The 13,770-nt window shown below is 39.3% G+C and overlaps 1 protein-coding gene across 1 annotated transcript in view; it reads left to right on the top strand.

Moving 5' to 3' along the window:
• col7a1l (collagen type VII alpha 1-like) overlaps positions 1-13,514 on the top strand; it is a 72,663-nt gene extending 59,149 nt beyond the window's left edge. The window contains exons 81-102 of the mRNA XM_028450474.1: positions 79-114; positions 1,701-1,727; positions 1,824-1,883; positions 2,425-2,550; positions 2,838-2,909; positions 3,030-3,065; positions 3,595-3,654; positions 3,880-3,924; positions 4,530-4,565; positions 4,920-4,955; positions 5,093-5,149; positions 5,288-5,359; positions 5,459-5,530; positions 5,613-5,648; positions 5,735-5,815; positions 5,899-5,952; positions 6,044-6,097; positions 6,176-6,238; positions 11,143-11,205; positions 11,311-11,427; positions 12,993-13,070; positions 13,374-13,514. Of these exons, the coding sequence (XP_028306275.1) occupies positions 79-114; positions 1,701-1,727; positions 1,824-1,883; positions 2,425-2,550; positions 2,838-2,909; positions 3,030-3,065; positions 3,595-3,654; positions 3,880-3,924; positions 4,530-4,565; positions 4,920-4,955; positions 5,093-5,149; positions 5,288-5,359; positions 5,459-5,530; positions 5,613-5,648; positions 5,735-5,815; positions 5,899-5,952; positions 6,044-6,097; positions 6,176-6,238; positions 11,143-11,205; positions 11,311-11,427; positions 12,993-13,070; positions 13,374-13,514 (1,422 nt within the window). The remainder of the gene's footprint in view (positions 1-78; positions 115-1,700; positions 1,728-1,823; positions 1,884-2,424; positions 2,551-2,837; positions 2,910-3,029; positions 3,066-3,594; positions 3,655-3,879; positions 3,925-4,529; positions 4,566-4,919; positions 4,956-5,092; positions 5,150-5,287; positions 5,360-5,458; positions 5,531-5,612; positions 5,649-5,734; positions 5,816-5,898; positions 5,953-6,043; positions 6,098-6,175; positions 6,239-11,142; positions 11,206-11,310; positions 11,428-12,992; positions 13,071-13,373) is intronic.
• The last annotated feature ends 256 nt before the right edge of the window (positions 13,515-13,770 follow it).

Below are 13,770 nucleotides of genomic sequence, written 5' to 3'. Positions count from 1 at the left end.
AAAAAAGCACATATCCTTATAATACTGTACAAAAGGGATTGTCTTTTAACCTTTTTGTTACATTGTTTTGTGAGACAGGGACAGCCTGGAGACAATGGCAACCAAGGACCAAAGGTGAACTGATATCTTTTAAACATTTATAGGCTGATCTACTAAATGACTAACATAATCTGTAATTTCATTAACTCTCAAGATGCTTTTGAAGACTCCTGACATGTTTCGACGGCCAACTGTCAGTCTATTTCGCTTGGATGTGACCTTATGAGTTCTTCATGGGTGTGGCCAGCTTGACAGGTCTTGTCAGGCTGGCCATGCCCCCTGTTGCCCGATGGTCTCTGGAGAACAGAGTCTCAGGTGTGGGAGAGTAAAAATATTCCCTCATCCCTATATACAGTATATACAGTTAATTTCATAAATATTTTGACAGACATTTTTTTTTCTAATTTTGGTTCTGTACAGTACTAAAATGAATTTTAAATTAAACAATGCAGATGCAGTTGAAGTGCAGACTTTGAGCTTTAATTCAGTGGGTTGAACAAAAAGATTGCATAAAAATCTGAGGAACGAAACATTTTTTAAACATAAACCCTTTTTTTTAGGGGCTCAAAAGTAATTCGACACACTAAATAACTGAAGATTGAATGTTATTTTCTAATAAAACCCTTGAAAACCCTTTGTTGCCAATGACTGCTGGAAGTCTTGAACTCATGGACATCACCAGACGCTGGGTTTCCTCCTTTTTAATGCTCAGCCAGGTCTTTATTGCAGCAGCTTTCAGTTGCCGTTTGTTTGTGGGCCTTTCTTCTTTAACAGTTGAAATTCATGCTCAATTGGGTTGAGATCAGGTGACTGACTTGGCCATTCAAGAATTTTCTATTTATTTGCTTTAATAAAGTCCTGGGTTGTTTTGGCTGTATGTTTTGGGTCATTGTCCAACTGTATTATGAAACACCGTCCAATCAATTTGGCTGCATTTGGCTGGATTTGAACAGACAGTAAGTCTCTGAACACCTCAGAATTAATCCGACTGGTTCATCATCAATAAACACCAGTGACCCAGTACAAAAGACACATCAAAGCGATCAGTAGATGCCTCTGAGGAAGACTGACAGTTGGCAGTCGAAACATGTCAGGAGATTAAAATACATTTCAAAATGCATTTCCTGAAAAGAAGTTGTCTAAATCAATGAAACCACAACATATTGTTTAAAAAAAAAAAAAGACAAAATGAACTTTCTTTTTTTTTATTTTCTGTGATTCCTGTTAGATATTAAGGGGTGACATGATGACGGATTATTATCACTACATAATTACCACATTAATACATTCTATATTATTGTATCAGAAGTCATTGAGGTTATATTAATGATTACAAACCTAACAACCTTTATTTTCACCACGTTGACATTTGCCACATAGAATATGTTAATTTGATGTTATGAAAGCTCTCCTGCCAAATGGCATTAAAGCTGAGGAAGGATGTCCTTGTCGCTGAAGCTTTGATCGTCCTCGATTCTCACTGATCTATTTTTAGAGACCGTGATTTAACTCATTAATAATTCTCCTTGTTAAAAAAAATAACTGACAAGTACCTGTTTTATTAATGAAGTCTCCAAATTTGTTTATTTCACCCATAAGGATGTGTGATGCTGTACTTCTTCTTTTCTTCCTAAAAAATTTGCTTGTCTATAACTTTTCAGGGTGAAGTTGGTGAAAAGGGCCAGAAGGTAATTAAATACACCATAAATACAGTATGCTTGATTTCATGTTTTGATGACAATGACTTTTGCTGAAATGATCACTTGGTTGTTTTTTGGGTTAAGGGGGAGCCAGGTATTGGTTACAGAGGGCCTGAGGGCCAGGCTGGTTCTCCTGGACACAAGGTAACATTTCTCTCTGTCCTCACGACAAACACAAAAAACAGCAGGATACCACCAACCATGTCCAATGTTTATACCCCACAGTCACCATTACTTTTACTTTGATGTACTTTTGAATGCAGTTTTAATTAACTGCCTCAGTGACTCACACTCTGATTTAAAGTTGTGCTTGAGTTTTTTTTTTTTAATTTGATAGCTTCAAGTAGGGAGCTGTGTTTGAAAGTAATAATTAAAAATTCCAGAAAAGTTGATAAAAGAACATATCAAGTAATTGACCTAAAAATTTGTTTTATTTATATCCAATTCAACTACATTTTTTTAAAGCACCAAATAAAACAAAGTACGGTAACATCATTGTAAAAAAAAAAAGTTATTTTTTAAAAGGAAAAAAACCTTCCACATTATTGAGCATAAGCGATGATAGGAAAGAAAAAGTCCTTTTTAAAAAAGGAAGAAATCACCACTTTGTGGAACCTCATTTATTAATCATTATTGTCATTAAATGTTTACAGCTTGTAATGTTTTCTTTTTTTCATTCCCTTAGGGTGAGCCAGGGGAGCAGGGACCTCCAGGTGCTCAGGGCATCCAGGGTATCCGTGGTCCCATTGGCATCCAAGGTTTTCCAGGCTTTAAAGGCCCCCCAGGGGACACTGGAGAACCGGGTAGAGAGGTAACCCTCCATCGTCAGGCTCTTATTCATAAAAACCCCACACTTCATGACAACAAACAACTTTACACTCACCAAATTAAAATGCAGGACAAGATCAGGGGTAGGAAAGTAGGGTTCATGGAACCAGAGAGGAACCGAGGAGTAGTGTTAAAGACAGAGGCAGGACAGGAAAATTAGAAAATGTACAAATCATGTTAAATTCCAGCTGATTATTAAATACTGTAAATGTTTTAAACAATAGTCTTTATTTGACTGCTCAAGTGATGATCTCTGGTTTGTTGATACAGGGTGAACGGGGAAGGAGAGGGAAAAATGGATCACCGGGATCACCTGGATCTCGAGGATCACCAGGTGCTCAGGTATATATAAACACTCTACAAGTCAGGTTTTTCGTTTGATTCAACATAAACATTGCAGTACCTTGTTAGAGCCATTTTTCAATTAAAAGCAATGGCTGACTGTATCCATTTTGATTGCAGGGTCTCTTGGGGGCACAAGGAGTGAAGGGAGAGAAGGTAAATCAAAATAATAGTCAATTTAATTTGGTGTAATCAGTGTTTTATGGTACTGTCTCTTCTTGAGCCAAAGTTAACATGGTAATAATACACTTTTAAGCCAAGATGTTGTTTTATTATTCTTTTAGAGTAATTTACTGCACAACTTTATAACCTCAACCCAGGAGGTTATATTTTTTCCGGTGTTTGTTTGTTTGTTAGCAGGATTAAGTGAAAAGTACTATTTCTTATCATTGGAAAAATTTAAAAAGATTGACCAATCTTTATGAAATTAGACTGAGTTATGTCGGGTTAGTTCCGTAATGACCGCACCAAGTTTCATCCGAATCAAATCCGAATTGTGCATGTTATCATGATTTTTTTTTTTTTAAATGAGGGTGTCCATATATTTGGACCAATTGTTATTTATTCTTCCAGGCCTTTAAAGTGTGAATGATCATGGAACCATGATTCGAATCACTAATCCCATATCTGGCAAATGGCGGAGATTGCACTCTGTGACTGCTCTTAATTAACTTCATTTTCTCAGGGGGACAGTTTTCCAGGTGAGCCTGGAGCCAGAGGTGTAGTTGGCCTCCCAGGCAGAAGGGTGAGATATTTCTCTATGCATTGGGAAAGGACAACACCATTTATTTTTATTAAACGACACATCATGCACACAATAATTCCTAAGGTTAATAATGTCTCACCATTTGCGTTTAGAAATACAATGTACCTTAAATACTCAACTTATGAACTCATCAATCATTGATTTTACACTATTAAACACAGCTGATTTGATGCACACAGTTATGTATACAATTTTTTTTTTCAGGGTGAAAACGGTCCTCCAGGCGTAAAAGGGATTCTTGGGAATATTGTAAGCAACCGTCTATAAAAATGAGTGTAACGTGTATGTAAATAAACACAATCTCTAACGGTAACACTGGACAATAATATAATATCAAGGTTTTTAGGGTTGAAAAACATTTACTGTACTGCTAATGCCTCAAATCAGTAATACTGTAAAAAAAAAGGTTAATTAGAGAGGACAAATCATAAAAGTCACACTAAAAGTTAAGCTAAGGATTTTATTGAGTCTGTATTGATGTCAAACCTTTTCTAAACAGTTATAATTAACATAGGATTAGAGAACAACACAAAAACAGTTTGAATTACCTTCACTATAATATATACATACACTATATAATTTAATATATTTATTTATGGTTTATTTAAGAGGGACAGATACCAATACATAGACTGTTAACAACAGTTCCATGAATTTTTGTAGCTTGTGCTAATTTGCAACACTTGTCACTAGAAGGGCTTTTATTTTGTTAAGTGCTTCGTACAGGACAATGTCATGGTGTTCATCAGCTTTAATTGGAATAAAGTTTTTCTGTATCAACTGTAAGACCAATTAAAAATTTCTTATTTCATATTTTCAATATTGTTTAAATGTTTTTGTCGTTCTTTAATTAGGGTCCTAAAGGCTTGCGTGGCATCAAAGGAGTAAAGGTGAGCTTTAACATGATTTTAGTGTGATTCAGAAACTTTCAATATATTTATAATTATCATGAATAATATGACAATGATTTATTTGTACATCAATGGAGAAAGTCTTCTTCGAAGATAGTATATTTGGGAAAAGAAGGTGGATGATAATAGAATCATGTATGTGCTTTAAGTAATTCTGCTATAACTGTTATATCTTTTCAATTTTGACCCAAATATTTTTTTTAATTCTTGCTCTTTGTGAATCAAAGCCCAGTTGAGGGAAAAAGTTGACGTGAACTAGTAGAAATAAAGAATACCTATTAAAGTTGCAAGTGAGGTTTAAGGTGTTGATTTCAAATAATTGTTTCCTTTTAGGGAAACCGCGGGGTGCCAGGACCAAGAGGAGAACAGGTACCATGACTCTATCAATGTTCCTCTGGGAAGGCTTTTGAATCATATCCAACATATCATAACGTGGACTTGATTCACTTCCTAGATGTATTCCAGCACTTTCTATTTGTGTCTATTAATGTATTTTCTTCCAACAGGGCAGTGACCTTCAAGTACAAGGACCTCGTGGATTTAAGGGCTCCAGAGGCTTGCTGGTGAGGTGATCTTGAATGAAAAATCAAAGTTCTTCTCACCTTATTTCAACTAAATATAGCATTTTTGTCTTTTTTTACATACACATTTGTCCAAATACATTAGTTACATCAGATCTCTGAAGAAGAGTTTTGTTTCAGGGTGAGCGAGGTCCGCCGGGCTTTGATGGGGATAAAGGAGAAAAAGGTGAAGATGGTCCACCTGGAGTCAAGGTAATGAAAGAGGATAAACTCACAAATATATTAGATCATTTAGAGATTTAAAAAAAAAAAAACTCACTAAAAGCCATGTTTTAAAATTGTGCTCAAAAGGGCTTCAAAGGTGATGCAGGTAATAAAGGAGGCCAAGGACGTTTTGGACCTCGAGGCCCAGTTGGACAAAAAGTACGTGAGAAAGACATCATGATGCAACATGATTTCTAATACTTTCTTCAACGCCTTCTGAAGTGGTCTCTCTGTTCTGCAGGGTGACCCTGGAGAACCCGGACGCAATGGTGTCATGGTAATACCACAATACGTCAAATAAGTAAAACTAATTGGGTCCAAATCAAAGTGCCCATTAAAGGTGATAACATTGATTTATAAAAGGGTCGCGATGGGGACGGTGGCATGGATGGAGTCAAAGGGGACAAAGGTGACCTTGGACCGCAGGGCCCGAGAGGCAATGAGGTATAGTAAATAGTCAATATAAAGTTCTGTGTATCCACTGTAAGTGTTTTTTTTTTTTTAAATTAATTTATTTTTTGGGCTAGGGTGATTTAGGGGAACCTGGTCCACCAGGAGACACAGGGGCAAAAGGAGAACAGGTAGATTCCCTTCTTCATATTCTTTATTAATTTATTGATTGATTTTTTTTCACTGTTTTATTCATTTTATGTATGTCATCTCCTTTGATAGGGCTATAATGGTATTCCTGGAGGCATTGGCTACCCCGGTTTGGATGGAGAAAGGGTTGGTTCTCAATTGATTTCTAATAAAACCATAGAAGGTTTTATTGTTTTTAAGTGTACTTTATTTGTGATTTAACAGGGAGAAATGGGGTTACACGGTACCCCTGGTATGCCAGGACTAAATGGACTCACTGGACGTAAAGTAAGGTCACCTGTTCTGCATACACTTAAAATCAATCAATCAATCAATCAATCAATCTTTATTTGTATAGCGCCAAATCATAACCAATGGTATCTCAAGGCACTTTACAGTAGAGCAGTCTTAAGGATGGACTCTTCATTTTATGGATACACACATATGCATATATACGTATATACACATACATATGTATCCCACACCCAACATGAATTCATCATGGCGGCAAGGAAAACCTTCTGTTAAGCAGCAGGAACCTTGTGTGGATCCCATTCCTATGATGAACAGCCATCCACGTTATGCTGTGTTGGGTGTGTGCAGAGAAAAGGGTGGAGACAGAGCCGCTGAGTCTCTGTAACTCCACACTGAGGATCCCACGGACCTGCAAGACAAAAGCCAGAAGGAGTACAGGAGCAAACACACAAGGGAAGAAGCAGACATAGAGGGAGTGTTTGAAAGAGGAATGGGACCCTCTCCGGTCCCTCTCTAACCTAAATGACCTCTCTCTTAACGCCCTCTCCAACCTCTCTCCAACCGAGCATGCCAGACCCCCCCCCGGCAGTCTATGCCTATTGCATCTTAATTATGAGCTATGAGCTGGTTCCTAACTAAAAGCTTTATCAAAGAGGAATATTTTGAGCCTAACCTTAAAGGTAGAGAGGGTGTCTGCCCCCCGAACCGTGGTTGGTAGATGGTTCCAGAGAAGTGGGGCCTGATAACTGAAAGCTCTTCCTCCTATACTACTTTTAGAGATGAATGGAACAACGAGTAGTCCAGCATTTTGAGAGCGTAGTGTTCTGGGGGGATTGTATGGCACTACAAGCTCCTTGAGATAGACTGGTGCCTGTCCATTTAGGGCTTTATAAGTGAGAAGAAGAATCTTGAATTCTATTCTATATTTTATGGGAAGCCAATGCAGAGAGGCTAATACAGGAGTAATGTGATCTCTTCTCCTAGTTTTAGTCAGTACACGTGCTGCAGCATTTTGAACCAGCTGAAGTGTCTTAAGCGACTTGCTCGGGCAGCCTGCTAAAAGAGAGTTACAATAATCCAGTCTAGAGGTAACAAAAGCATGGACTAGTTTTTCGGCGTCGCCCTGAGACAGGATAGATCTGATTTTAGCAATGTTACGGAGATGAAAGAAGGCAGTTCTTGAAGTTTGTTTTATGTGAGAGTTGAAGGATAAGTCCTGATCAAATAGAACCCCAAGGTTTCTAACAGTTGTGCTTTGTGCCAGAGTAATGCCATCTAGGGCAGTTAGGCTAGCATAGGTTTCTCTAAGGTGTCGCGGGCCCAGTACAATGACCTCAGTCTTGTCTGAGTTGAGAAGAAGAAAATTTTGGTCCATCCAGGCCCTAATGTCCTTTAGACAGGCCTCAAGTTTAGATAGCTGATTTGTCTCACCTGGCTTCATTGATACATACAGTTGGGTATCATCAGCATAGCAGTGGAAGTTAACAGAGTATTTTCTCATAACATTACCAAGGGGGATCATATAGATACAGAAGAGGATTGGACCTAGCACAGAGCCCTGAGGAACCCCGTAGCTTACTTTAGTGTACACAGAAGACTTATTATTCACGTGTACAAACTGGTACCTATCAGATAGGTAGGACTTAAACCAGTTTAGGGCAGTCCCTGTGATTCCAAGTAATTTCTCTAATCTCTCTAGTAGAATATAGTGATCTATAGTGTCAAAAGCTGCACTAAGATCTAATAAAACCAGCACTGAGAGTCGTCCTTCATCTGAAGCCCAGAGTAGATCATTAGTTACTTTAACTAAAGCAGTCTCTGTGCTGTGTTGAGCTCTAAAGCCTGACTGGAAGTCCTCGAACAGGCTGTTGTTTTGAAGAAATTCACAGAGCTGAGCTGCCACAACTTTCTCAAGAATCTTTGAAATAAAAGGAAGATTAGATATAGGCCTGTAGTTTGCTAAAGTGCTGGAATCAAGAGTAGGTTTTTTGAGAAGGGGTTTGATTACAGCTACTTAAAAGGACTGTGGCACGTAGCCTATTGATAGGGATATATTTATTGTCTCCAACAAAGATGGGCAGACTAGGGGAATAACTTCTTTAAACAGCTTAGTTGGGATCGGATCTGAAAGGCAGGTCGATGGTTAGGAGGATGAAATAATAGAGTTAAGTTCCTGAAGTCCTATATGTGTGAAACAGTTTAGGTTAGGCCTATTTACATTTAATGGTACAGCAGGCCCAGGTGAAGGCAGGGAGTGGCTAATTTTATCTCTAATCTTGTGAATTTTATCGTTAAAAAATGTCATAAAGTCCTCACAGCTGAGGGCTAGAGGAATCATGGGCTTAATAGAGCTCTGACTTTGTGTTAGCCTGGCTACAGTGCTGAAAAGGTACCTCGGATTATTTTTATTTTCTTCAATTAGTGAGGAGTAGTATGTAGATCGACTATGTCGTAAGGCTGTCATGTATTTACTATGGCTGTCTTGCCAAAGTATTCGTGACTCCTCTGTTTTATTGGAGCGCCACATTCTCTCTAATTTACGGGTTGTTTGTTTGAGTGTGTGAGTTTCAGAGCTAAACCACGGAGCTTTCCTCTGACGTTTAATAGTTTTTTCCCTCAATGGGGCAATTGAGTCCAAGGTGGATTTTAGTAGACTAGCAGAGCTATCGACAAGCAGATCCAGTTGAGAGGGGTTATAATTAATATCATAGTTATTTATTGGATGGTGCACTGAGTTTAAGGCAGCAGGAATGGCGTCTTTAAATTTAGCCACAGCACTGTTGGATAGATTTCTACTTGTAACTATTTTATTGCACAGTGCGAGATCCTCTAGGATAATGTTAAAAGATATTAAAAAGTGATCTGATAGCAGAGGATTTTCAGGGTAGACTTTTAGTTCATTAATATCAAGGCCATATGTTAGAACAAGATCAAGAGTATGATTTAAACGATGAGTAGCTTCATTAATAGTTTGAAAAAAGCCAACTGAGTCTATTAGGGACATAAAGGCTGAGCTCAGGCTATCACTATCTTTGTCCACATGGATATTAAAATCTCCTACTATCAGTATTTTATCAGAACTGAGGACTAAGTTTGATATAAACTCAGAGAATTCTGATAGAAATTCAGAATAAGGGCCTGGAGGACGGTAAATTATCGCAAATAAGACTGGCTGGCAGGTTTTTGATTCGATATGAGATAAATTTAGAACCAGGCTTTCAAAGGAAGTGTAATTGGCCTTTGGTTTAGGATAGATTAGGAGAGAGGAATGATAAATAGCTGCTACACCACCTCCACGGCCTATGTCTCGTGGCATATGAGTATTTAAATGACTGGGAGGAGTGGCTTCATTTAAACTAACATATTCATCTTGATACAGCCATGTTTCAGTTAAACAGAATAAATCAAAGTTATTTTCTGAGATAAGGTCATTTACTAGTAGAGATTTGGATCTCAGTGATCTAATATTTAATAGAGCACATCTAATGGTTTTATGTTTTGGTGTTTCTAGATTTGAGATTTTAATTTTTTTCAGATTTTTATAATTGATAGCTCTTTTATTTGATTTTATGTTAAAATCATTGTGAAATATGGGTCGGGGGACTGACACCGTCTCCATAAAATAATATTCATCACCATCACAACAGTTGTCATGGCGATGAACACAGCTATCCTGATAGCAATGGGAGGGAAACTGTCCTAAGGCAAGCGCAGAGGGGCGTGGAGGACTCCCCCTCTGTAACATGGTCTCATTCATGAGATGTCATAAATGTGCCATGTTTTCTGATAGTAGAGATGCTCCCTCCAAAGTAGGATGGATTCCATCTCTTCCTATCAGGTTCGGTTTTCCCCAGAAGGATCTCCAATTATCAATGAAGCCCACCTCGTTTTCTGGACACCACCTCGATAGCCAGCGGTTAAATGATGACATGCGGCTATACATGTCATCACTGGTCAGATTTGGTAAAGGACCAGAGAAAATTACGGAGTCCGACATTGTTTTAGCATAAGCACAAACTGATTCAATGTTCACTTTGGTTGCTTCCGACTGGCGACGTCGGGAGTCATTAGTGCCGACATGGAGGACTATCCTATCAAACTTACGATTACTCTTTGCCAGCAACTTTAGATTTGATTCTATGTCGCCCGCTCTGGCCCCTGGGATGCACCTCACAATGCCCGCTGACTTCGCTAGCTTCACGTTTCTCACTATGGAGTCGCCAATTATCAGAGTTTGTTCCCCGGTGAGTGTGTTGTCCTCACAGAGGGGGGAGAACCTGTTTGAGACGTGAACATGGTGGTGTCCCGAGCGGCTTTTTGACCTTCGACTATGCTTACCACGGACAGTAACCCACTCATTGCTGGCCGGGGGGGAGGCTAAGCTAGAGCTAGCACGGTCCGCACCGGCTAGGTCCTGCTTGCTAGCTTCTGTTTTGGTATCAGGGGTGCGGAACCGCTTCTCCAGATTGTTGATCCTCGCCTCCATATCTAACAGTACGCTACACTTTATGCAACTACCATTGTCCCTAAAGGAGGACGAGGAGTAACTAAACATCTGACACACCGGGCAGGAGAGCGGAGGGGAGGAGAGAGAAGCCATAGGTGCTAAATTTAAGCTAAGCTAAGCTAAGGACAAAAGGAAGTTTAAAGGAGATTGTACTGCCTATAAGAGGCGAGATTGCTTTTTACTTAACCTTCGTACGTTTAACTGTATGGTAAAAAATTAAAACAAGTGTTTTCAAGGCTAAAATATCAATGACAACAAGTTTGATTAGAGTTAGCAGAACACAGTAGTAGAGCGCTGCAAGCAGCGGTAGAGCGTAAACAGGAAATGATCGATACGTCACCACGATACGTCACCACGTCACCACAGTGTCTTTTTTAATCTTTTTTAATCTTTTTTAATCTTTTTTAATCATTACATTGTGCTACTGCAGGGAGAAAAAGGAGAAGGAGGGGCGAATGGAGCTGATGGGTCTTCAGGTGTGAAAGGGGAAAAGGTTTGTCTAATGACCCCAATGACATCAGTTGTTCAACAATCAACCAGCTTATTATAAAAGTCCCATTGAAAACTGATTTAATGAGGACAAGTTTTTCCAATTCAGGGTGGAACAGGTTTCCCAGGTTTTCCAGGATTTAAGGGATCAACTGGACAAACAGGTACAGATGGAGATGATGGACCCCCAGGGATTCCTGGAGCTCGTGGAAACACGGGGCTTAAGGTACAGCATCTTTATTTGTGGATGTGGTAAAATGTGTACACAGGAGTATTTTCCTTCTGCACTTTTTCACTTATAAGGATCTCCTTTTGGTCTGAATGGATAAACTGACAGTGTTGTCAAGGAGTGGATGAAAACCATAGATGGATTTTGAGATTCTTGCCAGGGGCCGGAAAAAAAATAGAATTTGTTACGCTCAGCCAAGGAGCTACTGAACGGCACATGATAGCGCCTCCCTAAACTAGGCTCAAGCTGCACACCAACACACATCTTACAAAATCAGGGCTATTTACCACACCAGTCTGTGTGCCCGATCCCGTTAGATCTCGGAAGCTAAGCAGGTCTGGGCCTGGTTAGTAGGTGGATGGGAGACCACTGAGAATTCCAGGTGCCACAGTGGGGTGGCAGTCACCTCAGTGGTATCTGCCATTGTGTCCTTGGGCAAGGCACTTCACCTACATTGCCTAGTATGAATGTAGTGTGTGAGTGAGTGTTGGTGGTGGTCGGAGGGGCCGATGGCGCACTATGGCAGCCTCGCTTCCGTCAGTCTGCCCCAGGGCAGCTGTGGCTACAATAGTAGCTTACCACCACTAAGTGTGGAGTGAAAGAATAATGCCTTAATTCTGTAAAGCGACTTTGAGTGTCTATGATAAAGCGCTATATAAAATTGATGGATTATTATTATTATTATTATTATTTGCCACACGTACAGTAAAATAAGAATTTGTACAAACATGGTTACGCAGAACCCAAACAAAAAAAACATGAGTTTGAGCCAACTGAGCTCAACTAAATGACCTATAATTAAACAAACCACTCGAGCTTCTGACACACTGTCAAACTGTCAACTGTCTGAAGGACAGAAGGACGCGCTTTTTGCTGATTGGAGCAGGGTTAGGATGATCCCGCCATCTGAACCTTCTCTGGCATTAGACGACGTCATCTTCGATCCTAATATAGTCGGCCTCCGCTGAAGCGAAGCCCATCCAGTGTGTACTCGTCTTCCTCCCAGACCACAAAAATTTTGTGTTGTAAATTCATGGTAAAATCAGGCCGGTGGCCGCTTTCTGCTTCATTTTTGCTGCAGTACCATACATGAACTGCTGGGTGCAGTGTCGCTTCACCATTTACATTGTGAAAAAGAATTGCGCAACAGAAGAAAAACCAACCTAAAGACAGGAAGATGATGGTCACATGACTCGAGCACCAAAAAATTACTTTTATTTTTAAAAGAACAAATGAATTCATATATATTTTGTACAGTCACTATGTTTTATTGCACTTAAAACATTTGTATATTATGTGTACATTATATTAGGAATTGTATTGTTTTGAATTAATTTGGGAAAACTGTAATGGAAACTTTTTATCACTAGAGGGAGCAATGTTCCTCTTGCTCCACTCACACGCCGCGTATGATGAAAACCCTTATTTGCAATGGGCCCTTCTTCTGTAATGTGTGTCAAATTACTCCAAATCAGATGAAATAGGTGATGTTCAGCAATGGAAGTTTTCTGGTTGACTCTGAGGCTTTTTCTGATGTGTGTACTTTGATTTTTGGCAAACAGGGAGATAAGGGCAGAAGAGGACGATCAAAAACATGCCAGAGAGGAGCACCAGGGACTCCAGGGCTGAGAGGGAACACTGTAAGAACACACACACACACACACACACACACACACACACACACACACACACACACACAAGCAATTCTACTTCCTGTGCTCTGGTATACAATAGCCCTATGCATAGAATCAGCGTTCAATGTCTTATTTAACAGTTTATTTAACATTTTAAAGGGTGTTATAATCGACTTTTTCAAGATTTATATCATGTTACTATGTACAGTAATTCCCTCATTAAAAACATGCCTGGAGTGTTGCCTTGGCTCATTCATGTATGTTTGAGTAATCTTTAAAAACTCTGACGGCATCCATGAGTCCTCCTAGGAATGCCCACACCTCCTAGGAACGCCCACACCTCCTCGGAACGCCTCTGACCTTTCGTCACTGCCCACCGTTCCAGAAAAGAGCGCCCCTCCCCCACGTTTCGAGCAGGCAGCAGCACAGCATTTTTATTGCAAAACATAGCTTCATAATGATGTATGCGACTTTATAGCAACATGTAGCTTCATAATTTAACATAATCATCCTTAGCCAAACATCCGGCTGCAAAATGTAACTATTTATGTTGCTTTTAACATAAAATAAATGATTAATCAAGCATTTAGCTGTTGCCCTTTATGATAAAAAAAAAGATTGTGCATTTTATTGTTATATGTTATATTCATGATTTCATTGCAACATACAGAAGTTTCATTATATATTACTGAATTGCAAAATGTAG

The sequence above is a fragment of the Gouania willdenowi genome, chromosome 6 (assembly GCF_900634775.1).
Source record: "Gouania willdenowi chromosome 6, fGouWil2.1, whole genome shotgun sequence".
In the NCBI taxonomy this organism is placed as follows: Eukaryota; Metazoa; Chordata; class Actinopteri; order Blenniiformes; family Gobiesocidae; genus Gouania; species Gouania willdenowi.
Note: the sequence above shows the minus strand (reverse complement) of the source record. Positions and strands in the feature narration are given on the sequence as shown.